General features: G+C 45.2%; 3 protein-coding genes and 1 pseudogene across 3 annotated transcripts in view; 1 reads left to right on the plus strand and 3 right to left on the minus strand.

Annotated features, from left to right (window-relative positions):
- LOC116674175 (receptor-type tyrosine-protein phosphatase-like N) overlaps positions 1–1,187 on the plus strand; it is a 36,540-nt gene extending 35,353 nt beyond the window's left edge. Inside the window, 1 exon segment of the mRNA XM_032506708.1 lies at positions 1–1,187. This exon segment is cut by the window's left edge and continues 16 nt beyond it. The gene's annotated coding sequence lies outside the window, so the exon portion shown is untranslated.
- Positions 1,188–2,518: 1,331 nt separating this feature from the next.
- Positions 2,519–6,253, minus strand: LOC116674218 (tubulin alpha chain). Its single transcript, XM_032506797.1, has 4 exons — positions 6,072–6,253; positions 4,125–4,347; positions 3,768–3,916; positions 2,519–3,680 (listed from the first exon to the last, which is right to left on the minus strand). The coding sequence occupies exons 1-4, from the start codon at positions 6,192–6,194 to the stop codon at positions 2,706–2,708; spliced, it is 1,470 nt and encodes a 489-aa protein (XP_032362688.1). The 5' UTR covers positions 6,195–6,253; the 3' UTR covers positions 2,519–2,705.
- Positions 6,254–7,911: 1,658 nt separating this feature from the next.
- Positions 7,912–10,214, minus strand: LOC116674219 (tubulin alpha-1A chain-like; annotated as a pseudogene).
- A 1,226-nt stretch (positions 10,215–11,440) lies between these two features.
- Positions 11,441–12,275, minus strand: part of LOC116674221 (tubulin alpha-1A chain) — a 1,817-nt gene continuing 982 nt past the window's right edge. The window contains exon 3 of the mRNA XM_032506800.1: positions 11,441–12,245. Within this exon, the coding sequence (XP_032362691.1) occupies positions 11,566–12,245 (680 nt within the window). The 3' untranslated portion in view covers positions 11,441–11,565. The remainder of the gene's footprint in view (positions 12,246–12,275) is intronic.

Below are 12,275 nucleotides of genomic sequence, written 5' to 3' on the forward strand. Positions count from 1 at the left end.
CCTGACAGCCGTTGCCGAGGAGGTCAACGCCATCCTCAAAGCTCTGCCCCAGTGAAAGCAGCCCCCCCCTCCCCCCCACCCGTCTGACCTTTCTCTCTATGAAGATGATGATGATGATGATGATGATGATGATGATGATGATGAAGAGCGACGCTGTGCTTCTCTATCTGCCCGCCAGGTGATTTCTTGAAAGGTGATGTCAAAAAAAAATAAAAAAACAGCCGTTAGGAACGACAGGTGCAGGTATGGATCTGATTTTTAAGGGTTTGTGGCACAAATACGATGCGTTCAGGGACCTTCAGACGGTTGGAAAGTGTTGCATTCACAGCTAATCCGGATAAAAAGGAACCGGGAAATAAAAGAATGAAGCCGCTCGTCCCACCGGATTTAAACAAATCCCTCAATTTAGTTTCTTTTTTTATTCTTTTATTTTAGTCTTTGAGTAGCTTCTTTAAACGGCCTTTAACACAGGTCTGACTGCTAATTTTGTCAATTTATCAAAGTATAAAGATGCCAGGAAGCCAAATTACAGGAGAAAGAAAACAAATATTTAGTTATCAGAACACTATATAGAAACAAAATATTTAATTTCATTACTTAAATTCACAATTGCAGCAGAAAAAAAGGAAATAAAACGGTGTTTTCATGTTGGTTTTTAGACATCTTTAACTGGTTTTCTGAGATTCGTCGCTCACACTTTACACGTCTTTTCTCCGCTGTTTATCCAAAATTTATAAAGTTATCTCACTATAAATATAAATAATAAAAGGCGCTGTGTATTCACAGATAAACACACATGCCTGATATGTAAAAACCAACCTGAACGCATCATCTGAACGCGCCACAGGCTCTTTAACCATCAGAGGTCCAGCCTGACGCTCTGATTGAAGCAACATGTATTTTTTCCTCCTATCTGTGGTTTGTTGACATTGTTGCTGTTGTTGGGTCACGGTCTAATTAAGGAAACAACGTGATTGAAATGGCCTGTCCCCCTGCTCGGCCTGTAGCTTCCTCCTCTGTGTGTGTGTGTGTGTGTGCCACTCAGATGATTTGGATATATTGTTGTATACCTCATGCAAGTCAGAAAAAGAACTAAAAAAATATATAAAAAAGAAATGCTATTCTCTGAAAAAAGCTATTTTGTATATGTGAGATAAATTAAATCTTTTTGTGTTTAAGTGCTGCAATCGCTCGTGTGACCTCTGTGACTTCAAGATCCTGATTATCGTCGTTTTTTAAAGATTTATTTTAGAAGTAGAGCTCAATTTCATGGTGTATTTCCATGCCCAAAATATTAGTTGAATGTATATTTATCAGATTTAGTGGGTCTTGTTTGAGAGTTTTCCATCATCTCGAGATTTAGCTTATAAATTTGAAGCAAAATGATCAGTTGTAGTGTGAAGAAACAAGTCCAGAAAGGATAAATAACACTGAAACCTACATAATCTTGTCCCTTTTTTCAGTATGTGTGACTAATCTTGACCTTTTAGCATTATAATCAGCTCTTCCTCATACACGTATCTCAGAGGGCTTACCCCAGAAACATCACCCTATCTGGTCTGCTGCAGCTCCTCCAGGATTTAGCCTGGTCCCGAATGAGGAACACAAACTCAGCTTCTCACAGCAGATGTGGAGACTTTAATTAACCCAGTCCCTAAATACATAATGGAGGTTTAATCTGCTTCCTGAGCACAGTGAGATCAGCTGTTTCTGGGGTTTCACCAACTGCTCACGCTGCAAAAATATTTAACCCACAGGCGGCAGACACAAAGGACGGGAGTCCATTTTTAATCTCACGACAATTAGTCTGCACAGAATAGCCGGTGCCATGTCAGAGGGTACATCTGATTAAGGGCTGAAAGATATTTGGGCTTTTATTGTGCTTAAGTCATTTGTTCCAACAAGTTAGAAAATTACATCTGTTTTAATGGGTTGTATTAAGATAATCCACTTTATTAACCTTTAAAAAGAAACCCAACCAGTGTCCTGCATTAGTGTTAACCAGCTAAATCTGGATTTAAAAAGTATAAAAATGTTGAAAAAGCCGCTTAGGTGTGGTCTGAAGGCCGAGGCAGAACGAGCTGCAGGTGTGTGAAGAGTTAAAGTGAGAAGCTCCAGATTTGACTCATCTCTGCAGAGCAGGAAACAGGAAGTGCTAGCACCGTCAGGCGAAAGGTGAGTTAGCTTTGTTCTTGGCATTTAGAAGTAGCTTCCATGCAACTAGCAAAGAGCTCGTTGAAGTTAATGACTCTCAGGAGAAGGAAATACTTACAGCTCTGGTAGTGTTTATGCAACAGAGCACCAACCCATGTAAGTCAGATAGTATTTAACATGCGCAACGGATTTAAGAATTACTGCTTTACCCAGACTTTCACACAAGTGCTGTTTTCTGACAGGCTGCAAGTAAATTAGCCTCTTTAATTGCTAAAATAGCTCAAATTTTAATATTGTAAGACCTTCAACTCTGGGATTATTAAAAAAAAAAAAGGCTAATTTTAAAAGAGACACAGGACAAATGGACTGACGTCATGATTTTATTTAGCATTTAAAATGAGGCGGGACACTTGCAGCTCACTGGAATGTGCAGAATTTAAGGAATGAGTCCAATATTGCGTCGCAATAAAACACCTTTCGGCGTTTGGCTTTTCTTTCTGGGACCGGTTGACCGTTGTGGAGCCGCAGTGAGCTACAGATGTTGCAGTGACCTAGTACTCCTCTCCTTCATCCTCCTCCCCGACGCTGTCGGTGCCCACCTCTTCGTAGTCCTTCTCCAGGGCGGCCATGTCCTCTCTGGCCTCCGAGAACTCCCCCTCCTCCATCCCCTCTCCCACGTACCAGTGGACGAAGGCCCTCTTGGCGTACATCAGGTCGAACTTGTGGTCGAGGCGAGCCCAGGCCTCGGCGATGGCGGTGGTGTTGCTCAGCATGCACACGGCCCTCTGCACCTTGGCCAGGTCTCCTCCAGGAACCACGGTGGGAGGCTGGTAGTTGATGCCCACCTTGAAGCCTGTGGGACACCAGTCCACAAACTGGATGGTGCGCTTGGTTTTGATGGTGGCGATGGCAGAGTTGACGTCTTTGGGGACTACGTCGCCGCGGTACAGGAGGCAGCAGGCCATGTATTTGCCGTGACGAGGGTCGCATTTCACCATCTGATTGGCCGGCTCGAAGCAGGCGTTGGTGATGTCAGCCACTGACAGCTGCTCGTGATAGGCCTTCTCCGCGGAGATGACCGGGGCGTAGGTCGCCAGAGGGAAGTGGATGCGAGGGTAGGGCACCAAGTTGGTCTGGAACTCCGTCAGGTCCACGTTCAAGGCGCCGTCGAAGCGCAGGGAGGCGGTGATGGAGGAGACAATCTGGCCAATCAGCCTGTTGAGGTTGGTGTAGGTGGGGCGTTCGATGTCCAGGTTCCTGCGGCAGATGTCGTAGATGGCCTCATTGTCCACCATGAAGGCGCAGTCGGAGTGCTCCAGGGTGGTGTGGGTCGTCAGGATGGAGTTGTACGGCTCCACCACAGCGGTGGACACCTGGGGGGCTGGGTAGACTGCAAACTCCAGCTTGGACTTCTTGCCGTAGTCAACAGAGAGACGCTCCATCAGCAGGGAGGTGAAGCCAGAGCCGGTTCCTCCTCCGAAGGAGTGGAAGATGAGGAACCCCTGGAGTCCTGTGCACTGGTCAGCCTGCAACATTAAATAAGAGTCAATCACAGCTCACATTTCTGAAAATGAAAATGATACAAGTCCAACGTTTTGAGAATGAGAACTCACCAGTTTACGAGTCCTGTCAAGAACCAGGTCGATGATCTCCTTGCCGACGGTGTAGTGACCGCGGGCGTAGTTGTTGGCGGCGTCCTCCTTTCCCGTGATCAGCTGCTCGGGGTGGAAGAGCTGGCGGTAGGTTCCTGTACGGACCTCATCTGAGGAGCAACAACACCACTATTACAGGGATGCTCCATGTCACAAGCTACACTGTACAGACACCACAGTAGTTAAGACAGATTATGAACTATAGTCAACTGCTTCAGTATTTTTAGTTTTGCTGCTTAATGATTGAAGCCAGCCAACGCATCACAGTTTAAATAATCTGTATTATGTGGCTGAAGTTTGTATTTATTAATATCTCACCGATGACTGTTGGCTCCAAGTCCACGAAGACGGCTCTGGGGACATGTTTGCCAGCTCCGGTCTCACTGAAGAAGGTGTTGAAGGAGTCGTCTCCTCCTCCGATGGTCTTGTCACTGGGCATCTGGCCGTCGGGCTGGATGCCATGCTCCAGGCAGTAGAGCTCCCAGCATGCATTGCCCATCTGGGCTCCGGCCTGGCCGACATGCATAGAAATACACTCACGCTGCAGAAAAGAGGAGAGAAATATATGTCATTACTTTCTCATTAATGAGGAAAATAGTTAAATATTGTGTTCGGTCAAGAAGACAGAACCATTGTGTTGTCTTCCGGTCAAATTGAAAACTAACCTTTATGTTTGTCTCACTTTGGACATTTAACTAAATTACTTTAATCTTACAGTTGTTTTAGAATGTATGGTCAATAAAGCTAATTTATAGGAAATTATACCTAATGTTTGAGTTAGAAAAGCAGAAATTAGGAATTATTGAGACTAAAATTAAAGGAATGGATGTTGATGATAATCACAGATTAGAATAGTTCAACTTTTACTCAACTTCCATTTGTTTTCAAATGCTATAAAATTGAATAAGACGCCCCAAAATTAATCAAAAGTAGCATTTTTACAGGAAAACAGGTTAATTTGACCCAAAGACAACATGAGGGTTAATTCATATTTGTGTCAAGCAGCTCATCAGTGACCCAGATCAAACCTCAACTACAGATTTATTATAAAAAGTGTGCATCTTTAATTAATCATTTGACATTTTATAGACAATATCAATTTACACGTTAATTCAACTGCTGCAGGGATCCATAGAAACAGTGTTTGGTTCATTTGAGCCAGTAAAAAAAAGCGAGGAAGACAAAAACAAAATGGCTGACGACTGCAAACCCAAAACTAAACTCTTAATATTGTCCTAAAATCAGCGGGTGCGGGTTTGATTCCGGGCCCCAGCAGCCTCGTGCGGGGTTGACGGACCATGTTGCTGAGTCACAGCCGGTTCCCGCAGCTCTGTGGCGGGTTAATCCCGCTCAGCCCCGCCCACCCCGAGACGGAGCAGCAGCACTAACCCCACCCAACCGGGAGGAGAGGGGAAATCCACACTAGAGACAGGAAGAGGCGCTCCTCTCCTCCCTGCCCCCACGCCATTTTCTTCCTAGGATGGCAAAGGCAAGACCCGCCTACTTGAGCTCTGATTGGCTAGAACTCGTTGGGTTGATACAACTTTACAGACTAAACTCCAGACACAAAAAAACTACAAATTACATAACGGTGGTTAGGCGAGAGTGGGATTGGTTGGTAAGGACAGGGAAGTCAGGGTAAGCCAATCATAGGCAGAGTAGGGCGGGACATGCCTTCGCCATCTTAGATGGTGGGGGGTGGGGGGGGGGGGCTGGCTGCGCCCACAATGCTGCAAAGAAGACCTTTGTGTGGCATTCACGGACAGGGCGTTATCTGATGGCGTCTTCTAGCGCGGCTTAAAAACCTCCACCCGTCGACGACCAGTCACGCGGGCACGTAGTTCCCTGCTAGCTGTTAAATCAGTATGTAGAATAACGAAACTACGGGTTTAAAACGGCCACATTTAGCAGTTGAACAACGTCAAACTGGCAGTTTTTTTTCATAGAAACTAAGCCGGTAACGTCAGTTGGGCCACGTCACATACCAGCAACACTAGACGGCCACGCGCTGCTTTACAACCGAGAACAAGCAAATTCACGTTTAAAAAAGAAAAAAAAAAAAAAAAATTAACGGATGTCTTTCGGCAATATATAACAACATCACTACATAAAATAACGTTAAACATTTAACCTAAAATATATGTTTTATTTAAAAACCGTTACCTACCCCTAACAAAAGGAAAAATACGCTTTTTACCCATTTTTTTTTTTTTTTCCGCTTCAACTAATACCGTTGTTTAACTGTATTTTCGCCTCGATACTCACCATTTTGTGGCTGTTTTTTTTTGCTCCTTCTTTCCGACGTTGAAGAATCGGTGGCTGAAGGCGGTAGTGGGGAGCGGCAGCCGGAGCCGGGCCTTTTATACGTTTCCATGGAGGCGGAGCCATAGCGACCGTTTGAATTTCCCTTCGGCGGGAGCGAACGTTGGTGCCGCTGCTGCGTTCAGGCGCAGCTCGTAATATACTGTTTCTTGCAGTTTAGCTGCGTCATCTGAAGACAATGTGAATTGTTTGTTTTATAGGAGGCCGGGAAGTTGTTGAAGTCCCAATTTGTACCTCTTATATAGTCATAATTCTTTAGTATTTCGGATTATATTCAACTGAACTGAAAGTTTGACCTTTGTGTTTATCTTTTATCATTTTTTGTAAAGCAGCTTGATGAATACAAACAACAGTTCAACAATTGTTTGTATTGCTACACAGTATTAAGCAAATACACAACAACCTAGACTTATAATAATTTGTCTAAACCGTGTCCTTTTTTAAGTCGCTGAACACAGTCCCAGTCAGAGGTCAAATCAAGACTAAGGTGATACACCTGTGTAGGTGTCCGTCCTATGGTGTGCACACCACAGCCTTTAAATGTAACATCACAGAAACATCAGGTCGTCTGAAATTGTAGATTTCCACAGTAATACACAGCAAAAATTGTTACTACAAGCTTGTTTTATTGTAATTTTATTCTGAAAAGCACTAGAATTCAGTCTTTGTGATCTCATAACTTGGGAGGGTGATTGAAATCAAGTGGCTCCACAACAATAATAATCAATATAATACATCCAAGCCTATGTCTGCAGCCCAGGAAGTACTTTCCCCATGGGGTACCACTGTCTGAGTGACACAAGTTCTGCCAGGACACCTCGATCTGCAAACAAGGTTGGTAATGACTCTTTATAATCTGAATTTTCAATCCATTTAACTTTTTTATTTGAAAGCCTTCCCTCTAGCCAAGAAAAGCGGTTTTAAAACCTGTGATACTACCACGATGTTAAGTCTTTAGGTCGAGCGGGAACTTATGGCCATGTTCCACAAAACGGAGTCTCTCACTCCTACTTGCTATTCTTTAATTTTCAACTCTAAGTCATGATTTAGTGAAGTTAACCCCAATACAGACATATATCTGGCATGTTTGTGTCACAACCTATCAATGAAAAAGCATACTTTAACACCTTTTCAATAGTTTTGTCAGCAAGGACAACGAAAAGCTAAAATGGTGATTATTCCCTCTCATTTATTCAATAGTAATGAAGAGTGAAAACCTATTCCTAGCACCTAAGAATCCTGCTGTAATCCCGAGGTATTTGTGTTCTGTAAAGCATTGCACATGCTGGGTGAAGGAATTAGGCTTAAATGTTCGTCAATGCTTATCAAGGAGGTGAACAGAGTTCACGTGGCATGAGCCGTGCACTGTGATTGTATCAATGACAACAAAGTCCACCAATGGAAACATGTCTGTTTATTATTTCAAGACAAAGAAACAGGAAAGATGTCTTGACAGTGGATTTCTCTAAATCTCTAGATAGTGTCATGAATTCTGCAAATCATTCAGGGCTTCACATGCGCTGTTAAATATCTGTCAAATATGGAATATATTCCTTGCCTTGGGGGTGAGGAATTTGGGTTTACTGGTCAGGTACTACTCAGTTATACCGTGCAGCCTTACAGTGGTAATGCAATGGTGAGACAGAGCTCGGTTGTTATGCAGCAATGCATTGAAATGAGGCAAAGATAAGTAGAATTTTAGCACCTAAAAGCATTAATTTGTATCTTAAAATCCAAATTACTGCAAATCAGACCAGTTGATTTTCACACAATGACATTTTTTACTAGCAGGATGCCATTAAATAATGAATGAATTTGTTCAGAGTATTATGACACTTAAAATGAGCCCAATCAGTGTTGGTTTGTTTACTTAAAACTTAATATTCCTCGCCCTCTTCCTCTCCTTCGTCCCCGACGCTGTCGGTGCCCACCTCTTCGTAATCCTTCTCCAGGGCGGCCATGTCCTCTCTGGCCTCCGAGAACTCCCCTCCTCCATCCCCTCTCCCACGTACCAGTGGACGAAGGCCCTCTTGGCGTACATCGGTCGAACTTGTGTCGAGGCGACCCCAGGCCTCGGCGATGGCGTGGTGTTGCTCAGCATGCACACGGCCCGCTGCCCCTTGGCCAGGTCTCCTCCGGAACCACGGTGGGAGGCTGGTAGTTGATGCCCACCTTGAAGCCTTGGGACACCAGTCCACAAACTGGATTTGCGCTTGGTTTTGATGGTGGCGATGGCAGAGTTGACGTCTTTGGGGACTACGTCACCGCGGTACAGAAGGCAGCAGGCCATGTATTTGCCGTGGCGAGGGTCGCATTTCACCATCTGATTGGCTGGCTCGAAGCAGGCGTTGGTGATCTCTGCCACTGACAGCTGCTCGTGATAGGCCTTCTCTGCGGAGATGACCGGGGCGTAGGTCGCCAGAGGGATGGATGCGAGGTAGGGCACCAAGTTGGTCTGGAACTCCGTCAGGTCCACTTTCAAGGCCCGTCGAAGCGCAGGGACGGTGATGAGGAGACAATCTGGCCAATCAGCCTGTTTGAGGTTGGTGTAGGTGGGCGTTCGATTGTCCAGGTTCCTGCGGCAGATGTCGTAGATGCCTCATTGTCCACCATGAAGGCGCAGTCGAGTGCTCCAGGGTGTGGGTCGTCAGGATGGATTTGTATCGGCTTCCACCACAGCGGTGGACACTTGAGGAGCTGGATAGATGGCAAACTCCAGCTTTGACTTCTTACCGTAGTCAACAGAGAGACGCTCCATCAGCAGGGAGGTGAAGCCGGAGCCGGTTCCTCCTCCGAAGGAGTGGAAGATGAGGAACCCCTGGAGTCCTGTGCACTGGTCAGCCTGCAATAAAACAATTAATCTTTACTCAGTGTCTGATGGCACCTGAATTGAAATATGAAGATTTTGTAGACAAACTCACCAGTTTGCGAATCCTGTCAAGAACCAGGTCGATGATCTCCTTGCCGATGGTGTAGTGACCGCGGGCGTAGTTGTTGGCTGCGTCTTCCTTTCCCGTGATCAGCTGCTCTGGGTGGAAGAGCTGGCGGTAGGTTCCTGTACGGACCTCATCTGTAATTGTAAAATGACAATAAAATCAAACATTACCAAAGTCACGTTATTAACCTATTTGTCACTGAAATAGAAAAACAAAACAATCTTAAGATCTTACCGATGACGGTTGGCTCCAAGTCCACGAAGACGGCTCTGGGGACATGTTTGCCAGCTCCGGTCTCACTGAAGAAGGTGTTGAAGGAGTCGTCTCCTCCTCCGATGGTCTTGTCACTGGGCATCTGGCCGTCGGGCTGGATGCCATGCTCCAGGCAGTAGAGCTCCCAGCATGCATTGCCTATCTGGGCTCCAGCTTGGCCAACATGGATGGAGATACATTCACGCTGCAGGAACAAGTGGTTCAGGTGTCAAGAACTTCTTGCATATAACTATTTAAAACAAAGTTACATTGCACCCTAAAGAAACCATGAATCAGCTACTTGATTATTTGAAACCTGTTTGAAGTTTTGGGAAAAGATTGGTATTAGGAGAAATTAGCTCCAACCAACAAACTAATAATGCTAAGGTGCATTTTCCAAGAAAGAAGCTGTTGCTCAATCCTATCCCTTGCAAGAACAAGAAAGCTGAAGAAGCTTAAAAAATCCCCCAAAAGCCAGTTATGCTATGTGAAGGGATCTAACATCCAACTACAGGACCACAAAATGACTTCAATTGATCACTTTGCACCTGTAAAATGTAACGGCTGTCTTTCTTTTTCCACCAGAGTAGTGTTGTTGTATTTTAACTTTGGTTGCAAACTGCCCTTCTCAGCTTTTAATGGCCTAACACAGACTATTTTGTAACATACAAAATAACTGTCTTTCTGAGATGTTATTTCACATAACTTATGTAAAGTAGCTCATGTGTGGAGCTTAAACATTAAAGAAAGAGGTCCTCACCATGTTTTTGTTGCTGGTAGCAGTTCCTCGTTCACCTGAGATGAGTGGCTGGGGATGTTGTGTCAGTTACAAGTGCAGCAAAGCCACTTTATAGCACAGCATCGCTAGGCAACAGCCTGGCATGTTGTGGTAACTGGAGGAGCTGGAGAAGCAAACACCATCTCCTTTGACGAAAGATGAGGAGGAAGAGCACAAACAATAAAATCAGCTGCTACGCTCCCCTGCTCAGATCGAAGGAACAACAGCTGTTCTCACACAAATGAGTAACCACCAACAACGACGGGAGTGGCTGTGAAATATGACCCGTAACCATCCGCCTTTGCCTCATATTTCACATTTAGGATTCAAGGCACGTTAGCTGTTGCTTTGCTGAACAGCTAGTGGTTTACACTTGCTCAAATAGACTTCAGCAGGCTGTTTTTTTTCCTGCTGTTTGAGCAAACTCATGACCTCTAGGTTACCAGACAAAATGGGTTGTAAACATGAACAAAAGCGCTCTTCTAATAGAGCTGTTCAAATGGAAACTGCTGCTAGCATGGCTCATTTGGTGCTCCAGTTTTCTTAACTTGCAGAGGGAAGAAAACAGTGACCTGAATGGGCTTTTGTTTCGGATGACTGTTGCATCACCGCTTTGGTTGAGATTCATTTGCAATGCAAAGGTTGACTGCCTGGGGGACAACATTAGAGCGCCCTTCTCTCAAAGGGAGCTGATAATTGAGTGTGTTTGTTTTACAACAGGTTACAGAGCAGCAATGTGTGTGTGTGTGAAAAATATGTCCATATTATGCCAAAAAGAAAAGGAGCTGGATGCATGTGAGCTACAGATTTCAAAAGGATTATAGGGTTTTTCTTTGAGGAATTTCCACCAAGAGATGTAGACTAGTTAATAATGGACTTTCCCCAACTCTTCAATGACTACTAGTTGATCAAAGTGCTTTTAAAAAGCTGCCAAAACTAAAATAATGTTATATCCATTGTTTTAATAGAAACATTAAGAGCCTAAATATGGCCTTGATGCTATTTCCTTCTTAACAAGAGAGAAACTCTTGAGGAAATCCTAGTCGGTGACAAACTATTGTTTAAAACAGTGTCTGTTATGTTTCACCTCTGCGTCTGGAGGTAACCCTAGAGACGTGACAACAAACTGCTCGTATCTACCAAGTCAGGACTGCCAGAATAACATGTTCCCACTCAGTTTCCCTAGTTACTCTTTTCTCAGGTCTTGTTTGATCTTGGATGGCAGCTGATCTTAACAGGCAGGGCAGTACTCCTAGATTTTGGGGGAGAAGATAATGAGTGTATGACCTTTTTGTAAATTGTAGAATTTATATTTTTCTAATAGTTTATAGCACAAATAAAACGTGAATGCTTAGCAGTTTTGCTTTATTATACATAGTGTTACACATTGTTTTAAAGTGTAAACACAGAACATTGTTACAGTTTTGGAAATACAGTTGTGTGAATACATTTATCTCCTTGTGTTAAGCTCTTAGTACTCTTCCTCTCCTTCGTCCCCGACGCTGTCGGTGCCCACCTCTTCGTAATCCTTCTCCAGGGCGGCCATGTCCTCTCTGGCCTCCGAGAACTCCCCCTCCTCCATCCCCTCTCCCACGTACCAGTGGACGAAGGCCCTCTTGGCGTACATCAGGTCGAACTTGTGGTCGAGGCGAGCCCAGGCCTCGGCGATGGCGGTGGTGTTGCTCAGCATGCACACGGCCCGCTGCACCTTGGCCAGGTCTCCTCCAGGAACCACGGTGGGAGGCTGGTAGTTGATGCCCACCTTGAAGCCTGTGGGACACCAGTCCACAAACTGGATGGTGCGCTTGGTTTTGATGGTGGCGATGGCCGAGTTGACGTCTTTGGGGACTACGTCGCCGCGGTACAGGAGGCAGCAGGCCATGTATTTGCCGTGGCGAGGGTCGCATTTCACCATCTGATTGGCCGGCTCGAAGCAGGCGTTGGTGATCTCAGCCACAGTGAGCTGCTCGTGATAGGCCTTCTCTGCGGAGATAACCGGGGCGTAGGTCGCCAGAGGGAAGTGGATGCGAGGGTAGGGCACCAAGTTGGTCTGGAACTCCGTCAGGTCCACGTTCAAGGCGCCGTCAAAGCGCAGGGAGGCGGTGATGGAGGAGACAATCTGTCCAATCAGCCTGTTGAGGTTGGTGTAGGTGGGGCGTTCGATGTCCAGGTTCCTGCGGC

The sequence above is a fragment of the Etheostoma spectabile genome, chromosome 24 (genome assembly GCF_008692095.1).
Source record: "Etheostoma spectabile isolate EspeVRDwgs_2016 chromosome 24, UIUC_Espe_1.0, whole genome shotgun sequence".
NCBI lineage: Eukaryota > Metazoa > Chordata > Actinopteri > Perciformes > Percidae > Etheostoma > Etheostoma spectabile.

Excerpts from the sequence above, each read along its gene's own strand:
- LOC116674218 (XM_032506797.1), bottom strand. The coding sequence starts at position 6,194 with ATGGCTCCGCCTCCATGGAAACGTATAAAAGGCCCGGCTCCGGCTGCC. Across the intron at positions 4,348-6,071 it reads AAAAAAACAGCCACAAAATG|CGTGAGTGTATTTCTATGCA; the intron begins GTGAGTATCGAG and ends TCTTTTCTGCAG. Across the intron at positions 3,917-4,124 it reads CTTGGAGCCAACAGTCATCG|ATGAGGTCCGTACAGGAACC; the intron begins GTGAGATATTAA and ends GTTGCTCCTCAG.